At 40.7% G+C, this 14172-nt stretch overlaps 1 protein-coding gene across 1 annotated transcript in view; it reads left to right on the top strand.

Moving 5' to 3' along the window:
• AASS (aminoadipate-semialdehyde synthase) overlaps positions 1 to 14172 on the top strand; it is a 417355-nt gene that overhangs the window by 263573 nt on the left and 139610 nt on the right. Inside the window, exon 13 of the mRNA XM_085654183.1 lies at positions 4410 to 4477. Within this exon, the coding sequence (XP_085510309.1) occupies positions 4410 to 4477 (68 nt within the window). The remainder of the gene's footprint in view (positions 1 to 4409; positions 4478 to 14172) is intronic.

Genomic DNA, 14172 nt, shown 5'->3' with positions numbered 1-14172 from the left:
GGTCAGCAAAAAGACAGAAGTGGATGCCTGCTTGTGCCCCTGGGGAACTGCAGGGTGCGCGCTGGTTCGCAGCTATGAGCGAAGCGGCATTTCGTTGGTATAGCAACAAAATGGCGTGGGACTGTCCACAGACCCTACGGACACGCGCATGCTGTCTGCTATGGACAAATGGCAAGAGCAGCCATGTTTGTCCATGCAGGCGCGTGCATAAAAGCCCTCGGCAGAATCGATTCCAAACGGTACTTGCAATAGCGAGAGCAGCGCATGTGCTGCTTTTGCTAGGCGAGACCTAAAAAGGAAGGTTTCGGACTGTTAAAAGGTTTTTTTGCCAGATGGAAATGGCAATTTAAAACTGCACTGCAGGCTGCAGTGGCAGGCCTGTGATATGTTTTACAGTGCTAATTTTAGTGGGTGGCACAATAGGTTTACTACCCACTACTAGCATTTAATATACAGGGCCTGGGTATGGGTGGAAAGAGCTACTAGGGACTTAGAAATAAATTAAAGGTGCCATTTAGGTGTAGGCCAATTTTACCATGTTTATTGAGAGCGCACAGGCACTGTCACACTGGTTAGCAAGGATAAAGTGTGCAGAGCCCTAATGCCAAAAAAAACGAGTTCAGCCATGTAAATGAATTAAGGCAAAGGTTTTGGGGGAATACCACGCCAAGGATGTCTAACGGCGAACAAGCATTGGCAATGCCAATAGGTCTGGCTTTAAAGGAGTATTATGTAATACAAAAGGTATGCAGTTTCTTGGTGGAGGGTAGGAAGGGAGGATCTAGGTCAGGGTAATTGAGGAAACAGTTCAGGGGGTCTGATTGCTCCGAAGCAAGAGACCTCACCGTATGGGTGTCATGCTTTATCATTGGGCAGCTCCTCATTGGGCCGGCACGACACAGCACAGCAATTCCCAATGGGCCCTCGAGAGGGCTCTTTGCCGGAGGTCTTTTGAGCAAGAAATGCCGATGTGAGGAGTGGAGGTGCTCTAGGTGTAGATTGGCGTAATGTGAACTTGTGATTTTAAAAATAGCTAAGAGATACCCGATTCAATGTAATAGGTAGGTTGATTTGTTATGATTAAAAGGCAATGGATGGCTGAATGTGGAAGTAATAGTTGTATCCAGCTCTTAAAATAGTGTGCGTGTAGGTCAACATGTTTCTTGACTCAGGAGTCGCTATCGATATAGACAATTCTTCAGGACCAAAAAATGCGACCTAATGTACTTGTGGTTGGGGAAAATGTTTGTAGTATTAGCAAAGGTACCCCAAATAAAGCAGCAAATAGAAAAGAGCCAAATGTGAGTTACAAAACACCAAACCAATGGTAAGCAATGGACGGCATGCATTATTAGGGAAACTTTCAGAATGTCCCCCAAGATGTCCTTAGCAAACCAGACAGCTGTACTATCTGGTAGGCTTCGACCTAAAAATCATGGGGGTGGAGGGGGGAATGTTGCTCATATTCTATCAAACTGGCAACTCTAAACAAAATTAACAATTCAGACACTGGAGTTTTGTTCAGTTATCCCTTTTAGAAAGGTGATCAAATACATGATGGCTAAAATGTAAGGGGCAGTCCGGACTTCCTAAAACTGTAAAAAGCCACAGGTTGATCCTTTATAAAAAAAAAATAGTGGAGAGACTTTGATGGTTATTTGCAGGTCCCAATTCCCACCATCCCCTTCCCCCACTTTAACACCTAATCCCAGCTAAGACATGCGCGCCAAAAGATGTTTACGAATGATCCATTATAGCCCACTAAAAACACAGCACCGTTTTAAGTATGTTTTACATGTTTCCTAGGGGCCTAATAAATGATTGATTTCATCACATACGAACGCACCCCGAAGATGACTGGGTTTGAAGACATCTGGACCAGATATAGGCAATTCTGTGCAACTATTGGATGCTGGGCAGTGCGAACGGTGAATCCTTTCAATTCACTCCACAAAAAAAGTAGTTTGTAAAACACATGCTAAGTTGGTGAACAGTGTATTGATTTAGTACTTGGTCCCTTCTCTTGGGGAGGGCTAGACACACCAAAAGGCATCATTAATGCATGCTACAGACAAATGGAGAAAAAGAATAAGAGAGTGAAGATGGAGCCAGCAAATTGGAAGCATATAGGCAGGCTGAAACCCACAAATTATATACAACATGTCTTGAAGAGACCGCTCAAGCGCTTTCTAGTCAAGACCTAAAAACTATGGACTAGAATGTGCCCTACCCACCCCTCGAATGATGAGCCATTGTGAGATTAATTCAAGCATTCCTTCCAACACTGTATTTTTTTTCTTGTAACCCTGCATTTTAGTGACTGCTACTTGACCAATGTTAAATAGGGGTCAAACCCAATAAACCCTTGAGGGCTTGGGCAGAAAGATATGAGAAGGTCAGTGTGCCAACAAGGGATTTGTTTTAAAGTGATCAATTAGTTGTGAATTTCAAAGATTTGAATCAATAGGCATGTTAAAATAAAATAACATCAATGCGAAATCAATTCTATGAACTGGACATCATAAATATATAATGATAACAACGCACACGGGGGTTTCTTTTGTGATTTAAACACAATAGTTTATATAGTTTTATCCAGAGTAAAAAGAGTACAAAAGAGACATAAATTAAAGCAATATATCATGAAAACAAGGGACGGAATTAAGTCCTCATTTCATCTAGATATACACATCTATTCCTGATTGGTTTGAACAGAGATGAGACTCTTTTTAAGCATACAATCTACTGTACATAACAGATAAATTGGAATTAGATGGTAAAGTCGACGTTTCGGTCTTGGGTGGTGTCAATCCGTCAGACCATCTTCAGGACAATGATTGCTTAAACAAGGACTCCATGTAGAGCTTGGCATCAGCAACTGTCAGATCGTGATGGTGCGGGAATCAATCCTGCCGAGATTTTATTTATTTCTGTCGTTAGTCCTCAGAATGAGAATATGATCCTCTTCAGAGATCTCTCTTCAGAGAACAAATGGGGGTCTGCCTGCATCAAAACAGGATGTTTTGATGCAGGCAGACCCCCATTTGTTCTCTGAAGACTAACGCCAGAAAACTTTCAGCTGTGTTGATTTGTAACCACAGCCATTCTCTAAAAGCACATGACATCGCAGTGCATAATTAGGCTATCCTGATTCACACGGATCATATTCTCATTCTGAGGACTAACGACAGAAATAAATAAAATCTCGGCAGGATTGATTCCCGCACCATCACGATCTGACAGTTGCTGATGCCAAGCTCTACATGGAGTCCTTGTTTAAGCAATCATTGTCCTGAAGATGGTCTGACGGATTGACACCACCCAAGACCGAAACGTCGACTTTACCATCTAATTCCAATTTATCTGTTATGTACAGTAGATTGTATGCTTAAAAAGAGTCTCATCTCTGTTCAAACCAATCAGGAATAGATGTGTATATCTAGATGAAATGAGGACTTAATTCCGTCCCTTGTTTTCATGATATATTGCTTTAATTTATGTCTCTTTTGTACTCTTTTTACTCTGGATAAAACTATATAAACTATTGTGTTTAAATCACAAAAGAAACCCCCGTGTGCGTTGTTATCATTATATATTTATGATGTCCAGTTCATAGAATTGATTTCACATTGATGTTATTTTATTTTAACATGCCTATTGATTCAAATCTTTGAAATTCACAACTAATTGATCACTTTAAAACAAATCCCTTGTTGGCACACTGACCTGCTACTTGACCAAGCATTCATTATCTTTACTGCAAATAGCGTTCTTATGCCTTTATATTTTATTTTGCAACTTCGGTGATCTGCATTCTTATACATAAAATTGTTGTACTTGTCAACTTCTACTTCTATGATGTCCACTGTCTATGTCTGCCCTATTTAAACCAATGCAAAAAAAAAATAAAGACTTAACTGCTATAATTATTGCACAGAATCCACTTACCTTTCATCTCTGATGTCACTTACTCTTTGGGATTTTAAGACATTTAAAAAACATGAAATTAATTAGCATAATCTGACCAATGAAAAGGGAGGCCACGCTAGCAGTGACGTAGCTAGCACTTTGGTCGCCTGTGGCGGTCCGCGTGTTTGTCGCCCCGAATCAAAGAGCGGGAGGGGGGCAATTGCCACCCAGAGATGGCAGGTAAGTGGGGGGGGGAGGCGGCTGCCCCGAAAACTCGGACCGCCTCATCCCCCCCCACACCATCACGCCACTGCACGGTAGAAGGCAGAAAACATTTTATTTGTTTTTTTGTTTAGTTACATATTAATTTTGTATGAGAGTACAAATGTGTGTGGCTTCCCTTTTTCTGTGATTCCTTAAAATTAGAAGATTAATACATTTCTAAAAAAAAGGTTCCAACATCTAGTCTGACATATTTTTGTTATTTTCTTCAACCACAGGCTGTGATTGCATCCAATGGTTCACTGACACCTAAATTCAGGTATATCCAGAAGCTGAGGGAGAGCAGGTAAGGATCCATTTCCATATTTTTGCTTTCAGAATCTTTCACCATCAATGTAAGGTACCTGCGCTATTTATAAAGTGTTTATCAAGTCATACAAAATGTGATGCAGTATTATAGCAGGTTGGAAAATGTACAGACTTATTGGCTTGTGATAGTAGTATAACATTTATTTATGTGGGAGAGTGGCAATATCTGCTCCAATTTATATTGCTGCACGAGCATACAAGTGCTCTCCATTTTAGTTGCATTATCTGCCATCTCTGTGTGTCCTTAGTTCTAGACTGCTGACACAAATATTTGTTTTTATTCTTTCTGAAGTGCATTTCAGCTCACTACTCAGGAACTACATTCAAAGTTAACTCCACAGTGTGCAAATGAGTTTTTCACTATTTACAACTTCCAGCACACTTCGTGTCTCCCTTCTCCTTTACCTACAAGCAAGAGGCATTAGTAGAAATAAAAATGATTTCCTATCCCTCAAGCTTGGTTAATAATCATCACATTGAGAGCTAAATAGCTCCAGCAGTATTAGAATGGAGCTTGTATATGATTGGTTAGAGTGCTGAAATAGTGTTTTTCTCCACCGACGTGCGAATCGATGGACTGCACAGTGTGCCTGATTTGGAACTTGTAACACAAGTGATTTGTGTAACGTATTGTAAGTCCCGAAGAAGGTCTTTTTTGTTTAAAGACAGAAATAGTGTTCCTGCAAAATGTCAGTGTGACCACAAGATTATCAGAGAACTGACATATATCTACAATAAATGTGCCATATGTGTACTAATGAACACTACCACTTCGGATGTTTATTATTCTTTCATGTACATGTGTTTGAACGTTGCGGCAGGGGTGGTGTCTCTATTCTGAAGATCTCTGTTAGTGTGGACATACTGACAGCCCCAGCCACCCTCTCTCCACCCCCCACACACAAGCACCTTAAACTATTTTAGGTATTCTCTCAACCACATATTCATTCCTAGCTGGAAAAAGGTGTATGATTTTCTGTCTTCCTATGGATTCCATAGTGGAGTGCTAATTGTACCGCTCTGCTCCCGCTTTAAACCGCTGGCATCCACGCAGCAGTTACTCGACTGCTGGCAACTAAATTTAATTTATTCTTTCTACCTTCTTAAGATTTTTTTCTTTTTTTATACAAATTGTTAAAGTGACATTGAGTGACTGAAAATTCTGATAGTGTGTGTGACATGATAACTTTTAATTTGAACCTGGTAAACTAGAAACACTGTTTGTAAGCATCATCCATGAGAACACATGGCGATTTATTTATTTGTCTTGTGACGCGACTTCCTGTGATTGTGGTCCATTGACAAGAATGGGTTTTGATCGTCTCCCCTTAGAAGCAGAGGTAGCTTGTCCCTGTGGCCACCTGACAGATCGTCCTTTGTACTCAATACTCCGACTGCCCATACTTCCACTGAACATGCAATGAGGACGGAGGGAGGAGAGAGAGGGAGACCGATATGGGGGAGAGATGGGAGAAAGCAGAGATATGGGTGACCTAATGAGAGAAGAGACTGACTCTGAGACTGACTGGGTGGAATGTACCTTCCTGTTTGGAACTTCACACTGGCAATGAGTATTTTGAGGAATGGATGAGGCTGCATACGATGGACGAAAAGATACAAGGAAAATTACCACAAGAGAAGAGGAAACGTGCTCCACCAGTTCCGTTGTACCACTAGGTGACCCAACAATGTTTCTCAAGCAGAAATGGACCTTAAAGTCCACATGTCGTTGATCAGTTATGCCCATTAATGACCTTCTGCTGAGAGAATTAATGTGCCCATTTGTACATAAGGCAGAGGATGTGATCATATAACCTCCAGCCTTGCGCGTGGCCGAGCATGCAATCCACCAAACTCCCCTCCAATGGCCCTCCTGTCCGTCAGCCACTCCCTTCTACAAAGCAGTGAGACTGCCTCCCTCTTCCTTGGACAAGGTCATGGTGATGTGGGATTGACACATCTGCCCAGCTCTTGAGCATGATATAGGGCAGAAATACCCCCCCCCCCCCCCTCCATTGGCCATGGTGGGCAGGTCCACTGACTTAGCCGGCTGGGATCGCAAATCTCCTGGCCCTAGGCAAGGTTCGGAACAGCACATGTAAATTGAAAATTTAACCCTATCTGCTTGTGCTCAAGTTGGGGGCGGGGGGTTTGAGAAACTATATAACCATTCTTGGCTCCTAGGCAATGTGGGGGTGCTGTTTTCAAAGGGTGTGAGCCAAACATTCCTCCCCCGATTGCTTGGCAAGGCGGGGAAGATTACTGATATCCAGATACGAGACTGATATCCAAAAGAGAAACCTATGTTCAAAATGGAAATGGCATCCAAAGGTATCACTGACATCCAAAGGGCATGGGTTGACACCCTAAAAGGTCAGCTTGGTATCTTAAGAATGGACTAACATTGAAAAGTGAGAGTGACTTTCTAGAGTAAAATAACATTGAGAAGTAACTCTAGCTTCCTCTATGACTGTAATCCAAAAGAGAGCCTGACGTCCAAGAAAAAGAACTTAATGGAAATTAACTTTGTCAGTCAGTCAGTCAAAAAGCTTTTAATATCGGTAAAAAACCATAAAAAGACATAAATACAAATTTGCAATAAAAAAAAGAGCACAATTCGAGCTAAAAACATATATATTTAAAAGAATCAAGAAAATAACTTTCTAAAAGATCTTGGATAACCTGCACCGACCACTCATACCTGGTCTCCCTGAACCTCTGCTACAGTGAGGTTTCTCTCACCATGACTTGTATATGCTTGTTTTAGTATCGTACTATGTCTTTCTGTAAAGTGCAGTGCCACCCTCTACATAGGGTCTTGACATGCTATATTAAGAACAAAAATAAATAAGAAATACAAATGCATGAATTGAACCCTTTTGCAATGGTTTAATAAGTTGTACACATGAAAAAAAACACAATGTTGAAAAGTTATCTCATCTGAGAGTAGTATGCAAGAGAGAAGAAAGAGCCTCATGACCTACTTGAGGATTTGCCTTTCAAGTGAAATGGCCTCTCCTCAAACTCAACAATGGCTTATTCCACTTGGAATATTTTTGTATATTTACTGTTGGTGTTTATATATAGAATTATAGATGGGTAGCAGTGAATTACAGGGATATTGTTCACTAAGGGGTTTTGAGTGACATCAAATAGACAATGAGAGCAAAACTTGAGTTGTCTACGATGCCACGTAGTACCAGAGTAGAAAAACAGCCCCACAACCGCGTTTTACCCGCCTATAATTTTATGTTAAATTTGGGCCCCAACATCATTGACCCCTGCTTTCAACAGCTGTACCAGGGCAGAGGAGGGATGGTACTTGGCACCCTGGAAATCCTTATTGACGTAGGTGCCCATCGTTGCCACGCCATAGCAGGGAATTAATTAATTTAGAATCCACTCCTTCCTGCGCATGGCTCTCTATAATCAATTATTACACTGCACAAGTACAAGACTACAGCTTTCACACCAAATCATAAAGCAGCGAAATATCAAGGGGCTTCCTACTGAATGCTTCACGGGTACCCCATAAGAATGCCATTGGCTGGTTTTTCATTTCTGTGCTTGTTGCTTTTGTCACTTTACTAAATTCGGGTAACCCCAGTTTTTTAATCTGTGATATGTTACCTTTTCCATACCACACATTTGCGCGCCATCTGTTAGCGTTGAATCAGAAAGTGACATCGAAAAGGTTAAAAATTGAATCTAGTTAAATGTCTTTGCAACGATAAACCAACACTCTATGTGGGTCATTGCAATATCTTGCTGTGTGGCTGATTTCTGCTGCTGTCTCTTTAAAGAAAAAAAAAAGCTTGCTAGAAGCTGGACTTGCACAAACAGCTGACGCGGTTGTTCCTGTGCCAGCTGGTAAGATTACCGCGAGAAGAAGGGTCGCAAATGATAGGGCTGTTCCTTTTTAAGATTTACATAGTTTACGAGATTGTTGTTTTCTGTTCATAATAGTGTACTGTAAGAGTAGAATGTCCTGCATGTAAAGAAAAATATAGATAATGGATTTGCATTAAGGTAAAAGCATACATACATAGTGGTCGTTGCAGATTACACACAGTTGTGTAAACAATATATGTTTATGTTGCCTCTGGGGTATTTTGTGAGAAATGCTGAATTGTCGATGCTTGGATTAGCATGGTGTAAATTGCCCGTGGAAGAGAACGGAAGTATAGAGGCCGAGCCATGTGTGTTAAGTGACAGAGCCCCCCGCTCTCGTGCACTATGCCCTTGGCGCGCGGCCACTCTTACGTAAATTTATATTTCTCTCCGCTGTCCTCAAACGTCAACCCGTCCCGGGTAACATTGCCTGCAAAACGAGCTGCCTCGGGAATCAAGAAGACCAGCTGTGAAAGTAAGCAGGGCGCACAGCTTTAGAAGCCCTCAGAGGCTACTGCAGGGGGGGGGGGGGGCGCACCTTGTTTTAAAATAACTCGTTATTAATTTAGCTTCCATCAGGTTTTTATGCTCGGTAGTTTCCATACGTTCTACAGAGGCCGGGGAAAAGATAAGTGAACCGGTTTTCCTCGGCTCCGATACGTGTGACTCACCACGTGTCTCGGACTAGATATCTTGTCCGCTATGGAAATGTGGGGGCGTCCACAGTCCACGTCGGTGATACGTCGGTGCGTAAAGTATGGGAACTGTAAATGCCGGTGCCGGAGACGTGCAAATAGTGGTGAGGAATAGTTACATGTTCCTTAAAGTGCTATGAAGTCCCTGGCTGCAAGTTAAAGCACAATGAATATGCGGGTTATTATCTTGTAACTGGTATGACGCACAGTATTAGATAGATTTTTCACAAAATATGTCCAGAAACTAAGAGTGTACGAAAAAGCGCTTTCAAAATGTAAGTGTTTAGTAATGCATAGACTCTATCTACCCTAACGCAAACCTCTTTAGGTGAAGGCAGCTTAGCTATGTCTGTTCCAAGACACATTGTAGCTTGAAAAAAACACAGAGAGGCTTGGAGCCCGCCTATTTGTTGGCTTTTCTTGTCACTCTCATTCAGTGTCGTAACCCCCCACCCCCCTCCCCTGAGTTAAGCAGGTAAAGCCGGGCCTGCCACTGCACCACATGAGCTGCTGAATGGGGTGGTTCTAAAACATTAAATCGTTGTCTGGGCCTCATTTGTCTGCAAGTCTACAGACAAAGAGCTCATAACTAATACTGTTGGGCAAAACCACGAGCGACCGGTGTGGCATCGGACTGACATAGAGCAAGGAAAGAGAGAAAGAAAAATTATGAAACTAGGAACACACATTGAGAGACGGGCAAATAGAAAAAGCATGAGAGAGAAAAAGGAAAGAAAGAAAAAGTAAAGATGGGAAAAAAAGATCGTAGAAACACTAATGCTCTAACTGGAGGAAAAATGAATGGCAGATGGAGAGGAAATTAGGGAGCAAATATAATAGGCAGGCTGGAAGGTTTAAAGAAAAGATGAAGGGAATAGTGAAATGATTTGAAGAGTGAAAGGATCAATAGGTCAAAGCAGGAATCAATGGGAGGATAATAAATGGATAGATGGTTAAAGAGTCAAGGATGGGTGGGTTCAAGAATTGATAGAAGTATACAAGGATATACTTATTGGTAGATGCAATGAATGAAAGGATGGATTCATGGATGGAAAGGTGAAGAGAATTACAAATAAATGAAGGAATAGATAGAAGAATGCAAGGATAGATGGAAGGAAGATGAAAAGGAGAAGAGAACGCTCCTAGGGACGGTCTGGTTTGCTTGCTGTACTCCTATCCTAAACATATCGGCCACCATTATTTTCTTTGTTTCTGCCCCGATCCTGTTGGACTCTTGGCAAAAAAGGGCAAATCTTTTTTTTGGGGGGGGGGGGGGGGGGCCGGGAAGGAGGTCTGGGTCCCCAACCCCACAAGGCCTAGTAGGGCCAGGTATTCCTACCCTGTCCTCTTATATTTATTTTTTTACTACAGGACTAAGACCCCAAGTACTGTAATGGCTTCCAGCAACATATTTCTCATGCTGCTGGCAGACAATCAGAGTGCTAGCTCTAGCAGGAGTCTGATTCCCATGGGAGCAAATTGCCCCAAGGGTAAAAAAAGCTCCCTGGGCCATTCAGAATTCTCTATTTTTGAATTGGCTCTCCTGCGAGACTCTTGCGGCAATCCCTCTGACCCCACTATCCAGATATACAAATATTTTTGTACCTTAATTTTTCAAAAACTACTGAAGGGATTTACAGCAAATCACAAAAACCACAACCTGGTGAACCAAGATCTAGCTTCCTGCCAAATGTGGTGTAATTTCGTTCAGCAGTTTTTGCGGTAGCGGTGCCTAAAGAAGCCTGTGGAAAATGCATGGGGAGTTTGTGTTTTGAGACCTACTTTTGTTTTAAACCCCCCACTTGATGGATGGGTCATCCTGAAGCAATCCTTGCATAAACTAGGCTAAAAACCCCCACCTTTTTCGAAAGATTCGTCGAACGGTACCAGAGTTACAAGCAAAATAAAGGCATTTCCTATGGAAACTCTGACCTAACTACCTTACTTAAACTACCCAGTGACGACCACCACTGGATAATAAATATAAAGATATGTTTATGTTCTCGCAATACAAGTCTATTGAACTTATTCACGTGCCAGAAACATGTAACTTTAAGAAAAAATGTATCCAATTAGCAGGCAGCAGGATTTACTTTTCTTCTGTGGGAAGCATGAGACATCCTTGGGAAGAGGATTTCCTCCATGAATACAATACTGAATTAATTTTTCTCCTAAAATCCTTCTGTTAATTCCGAAACTGATGGTCGGCTTTGCAGAAAGGTGCACAGGTACTACCCTGAATAAAATGGCTTCCGATCTTACTAGAGCATGAAACTTTGCGAGTTTAATTGAGGCTAAAAGAAACCTCAGACCAATAAGAAACAATGTCCTTATTTGATTATAAATTGTATCAGTACACATATGATATACAAAAAAAACTATAATTCAGAAATACATATTAAGTGATTATGTTTTTGCAAAGAACTCACTGAATGGGTCTTCTATGTTCGTACATGACATTTCTGAATATCTCAATATTCCATTCTGCTTCGCTCTCCTTGGAACATACCAGTGGATATAGTTTCTGTTCTAACATACCCAAGCATGAATACGTTTCCAATATGTTTGAGACCCTCAAACGAGCCCAGAGGGAAAAAGTGCATATCAATGATGGTTTGAATGTAGTGGTGGGACTGCGTGCTGTTCGCCAAAACATTAAACTTCTTTTCATTCTTGGTTTAATGCCGTCTTCATTATTCTATTTTTGTGTTTTATTCGTGTTTTAGTAACGTGGGTGTTTTGCAGTTCATGTTGTTTATTTCTTAGGTGCTCCGATTTCTTTCTTGTAAAATGTCTTAAAAAAACTATAATTCATTGGCATTTATCTGTTTGCGGTTCCTAAAGCGGGTTTATTTCTTGCCTGAAGTCATCCATGTCATTGTGCACAGCTCTTTTTTTGCAGCAAATTGCCACATGTTGAATTACAGTTTGATACACCTCGAAAGTGAGCTGTCTCATTTGTCATTTTCCTTTGTTGAGGCCCAATCAATTTACCTGGTGTATTTAACATTAGTTACCTTGTTATAGATCTTATGTTTTTATACTTTTGTTAATTATAGTGGCAAAACTCTGTGGTTATTAGATTTCTTTTCATGAATGTTTTTGCACATTGGCTAAAAGGACATAGTGTCAGTTGTGACATACCTTCCAGTCAGTAGTATTTTGTTACGGAGAATCTTCTTGTATTACATTCCCGTCTCGTTTGACCTCTGCACTTTAGTTTGGATTGTACCAGATTTAAATATTATGTGAGGTTTGGTGTTTTTAATTAATTTTAACCTTGGGGGAAAAAACAGATGCATAATTAAATATGTGTCAGACGAAGTGAGTGTAGGACAGGAATATGGTAATATAGCAATAGCCGTTTATGCTCGCCTTCCCTTAAAAATGCCATGTCTGTTAACCATAACAATGAAACCTTGTGTAGTAAAGGGAGTGATATCCATTATTCGTCATAAGCTATTGAGGTAAATTAGGCTCTCATTTTTAAATACTTATACACGTTTCTAATATTTTACCATGTTATTTGTGAGGTGCTTATCTTAACAATTCATTTTTGACTTGCAGCAGTATCTATTCTGCTCTTCCTCCAGTCATAGATTCTTTTCGCAAGGACGGATGAGTATATCAAAAATATGCTTTAGTAGTTTATAAAAAAATCTATTCTTTATTTCTTGTGCAAAGTGTAGCAACATTCCTGCATTTTATGTAGTTCCAATAACTTGGTGCATATGAAGAAACATGTTAGGCTTTGGTGTCACCACGTAGCAGTTTTAATTGCTTCTCTTTTTTTGTGCCAGGGATTTTTGTTGAAGACGGCTGAAATGCCAGAAACCGGTCCTAGGAAGCTTGTTTCCGGTCCAGGGAAGACATGGCTTGGCAGTTCGGGCTGGACTGTTCCCATGAGGCACAGGGTCAGACTGATTTGCATATGGCCATGTCTGAACTGGGGTGGCAGAGTGGGCTAAAGAACGGTGATGGATTAAACCCAGATCAGTTGACTGGGGGTGAGTGCTTGCAATGTTCAACACTCCGTCCATCATTCCCTTTGGTAGGGATTTTTGTTGGGCGTAGAATATTGTTTAATTGTTCTCTTCTATGTTTAGTTTGGTTTAAATCCTGTTCCTTCACTTATTTCATAGTCTACAGCTAATGAAGGCCCATGTCTGATCAGTTTTATAATCAGTTAAATAGTTTGTTTTTTAAATCGAACATCTATGATTTTTTGCCTTAAGGTTTTAAAAGTCTCTTCCTCTTTATGATCATTAATCTTTCCATAGCTGCCTTTAGCGTCGTTAAGTCGTATTCCCAGTCTCAATCTTAATAGTGAGTGTTCTAGTTCGTAAAATATTACAATTCCTTCTTCTTGTAACAACTTTATCAGATGGAATGTTTGATTTGGTTTTGTAGGTGATTGCACATCCAATAACTTTTTGCTTTCTGAAAATAGCAATCTCTGTGGATTTTTCCGTTCAAATTGATGCTCTCTCCAAAGAAAGCCACACCAAGAAATGCTATTGATGCTTGACTGTACTTAATGTGAATTCATGACTGAACTTTTTATAAGTGATCAAGGTTCTAATCTGTAGTCATTGGGTGCTTGTTATGGGGCTTGCCAGGTCAGTAGTTTTGCATACAAGGAGGCAAACCTAGTTCTCATTGCCCCACACCCTGTATTTGTAAAAGCATAGTCTCGTTAAGTATGAACAGTTTGTTCTATGTAAATTTGACTAGTTGAAGGGTCATATGTGAGTGTTCTAAATAGTTTGCAGACTTTTATTACAGAAGTGTTTTAATGACCCAGAGTTAGTTATTATGTCTGTGTGACATTTAATGTTATTTTTTAATGCTTAAAGTTGCCAACTTGTATTGCCAGTATGTTTTGTCCGCATACCTGTGGATTTTAATTTATGCTGCTCAATTTATTGAACATTTCCATAGTGTCTCTGACATATGATATCGTTTGTACCAGTGTTGATAGAAGCATATTTGTGTTCAGGTATGCATTCAGTCAGTGCTTTGAAATATGCAACTTCTTAGAGGGGGAAGTGTACCTCTACTCACGTATTGGAGGAGAGCAAAGTCG

This window comes from Triturus cristatus, chromosome 4_1 (genome assembly GCF_964204655.1).
Source record: "Triturus cristatus chromosome 4_1, aTriCri1.1, whole genome shotgun sequence".
NCBI lineage: Eukaryota > Metazoa > Chordata > Amphibia > Caudata > Salamandridae > Triturus > Triturus cristatus.
This window is presented reverse-complemented; position numbering and strand designations above follow the sequence as displayed.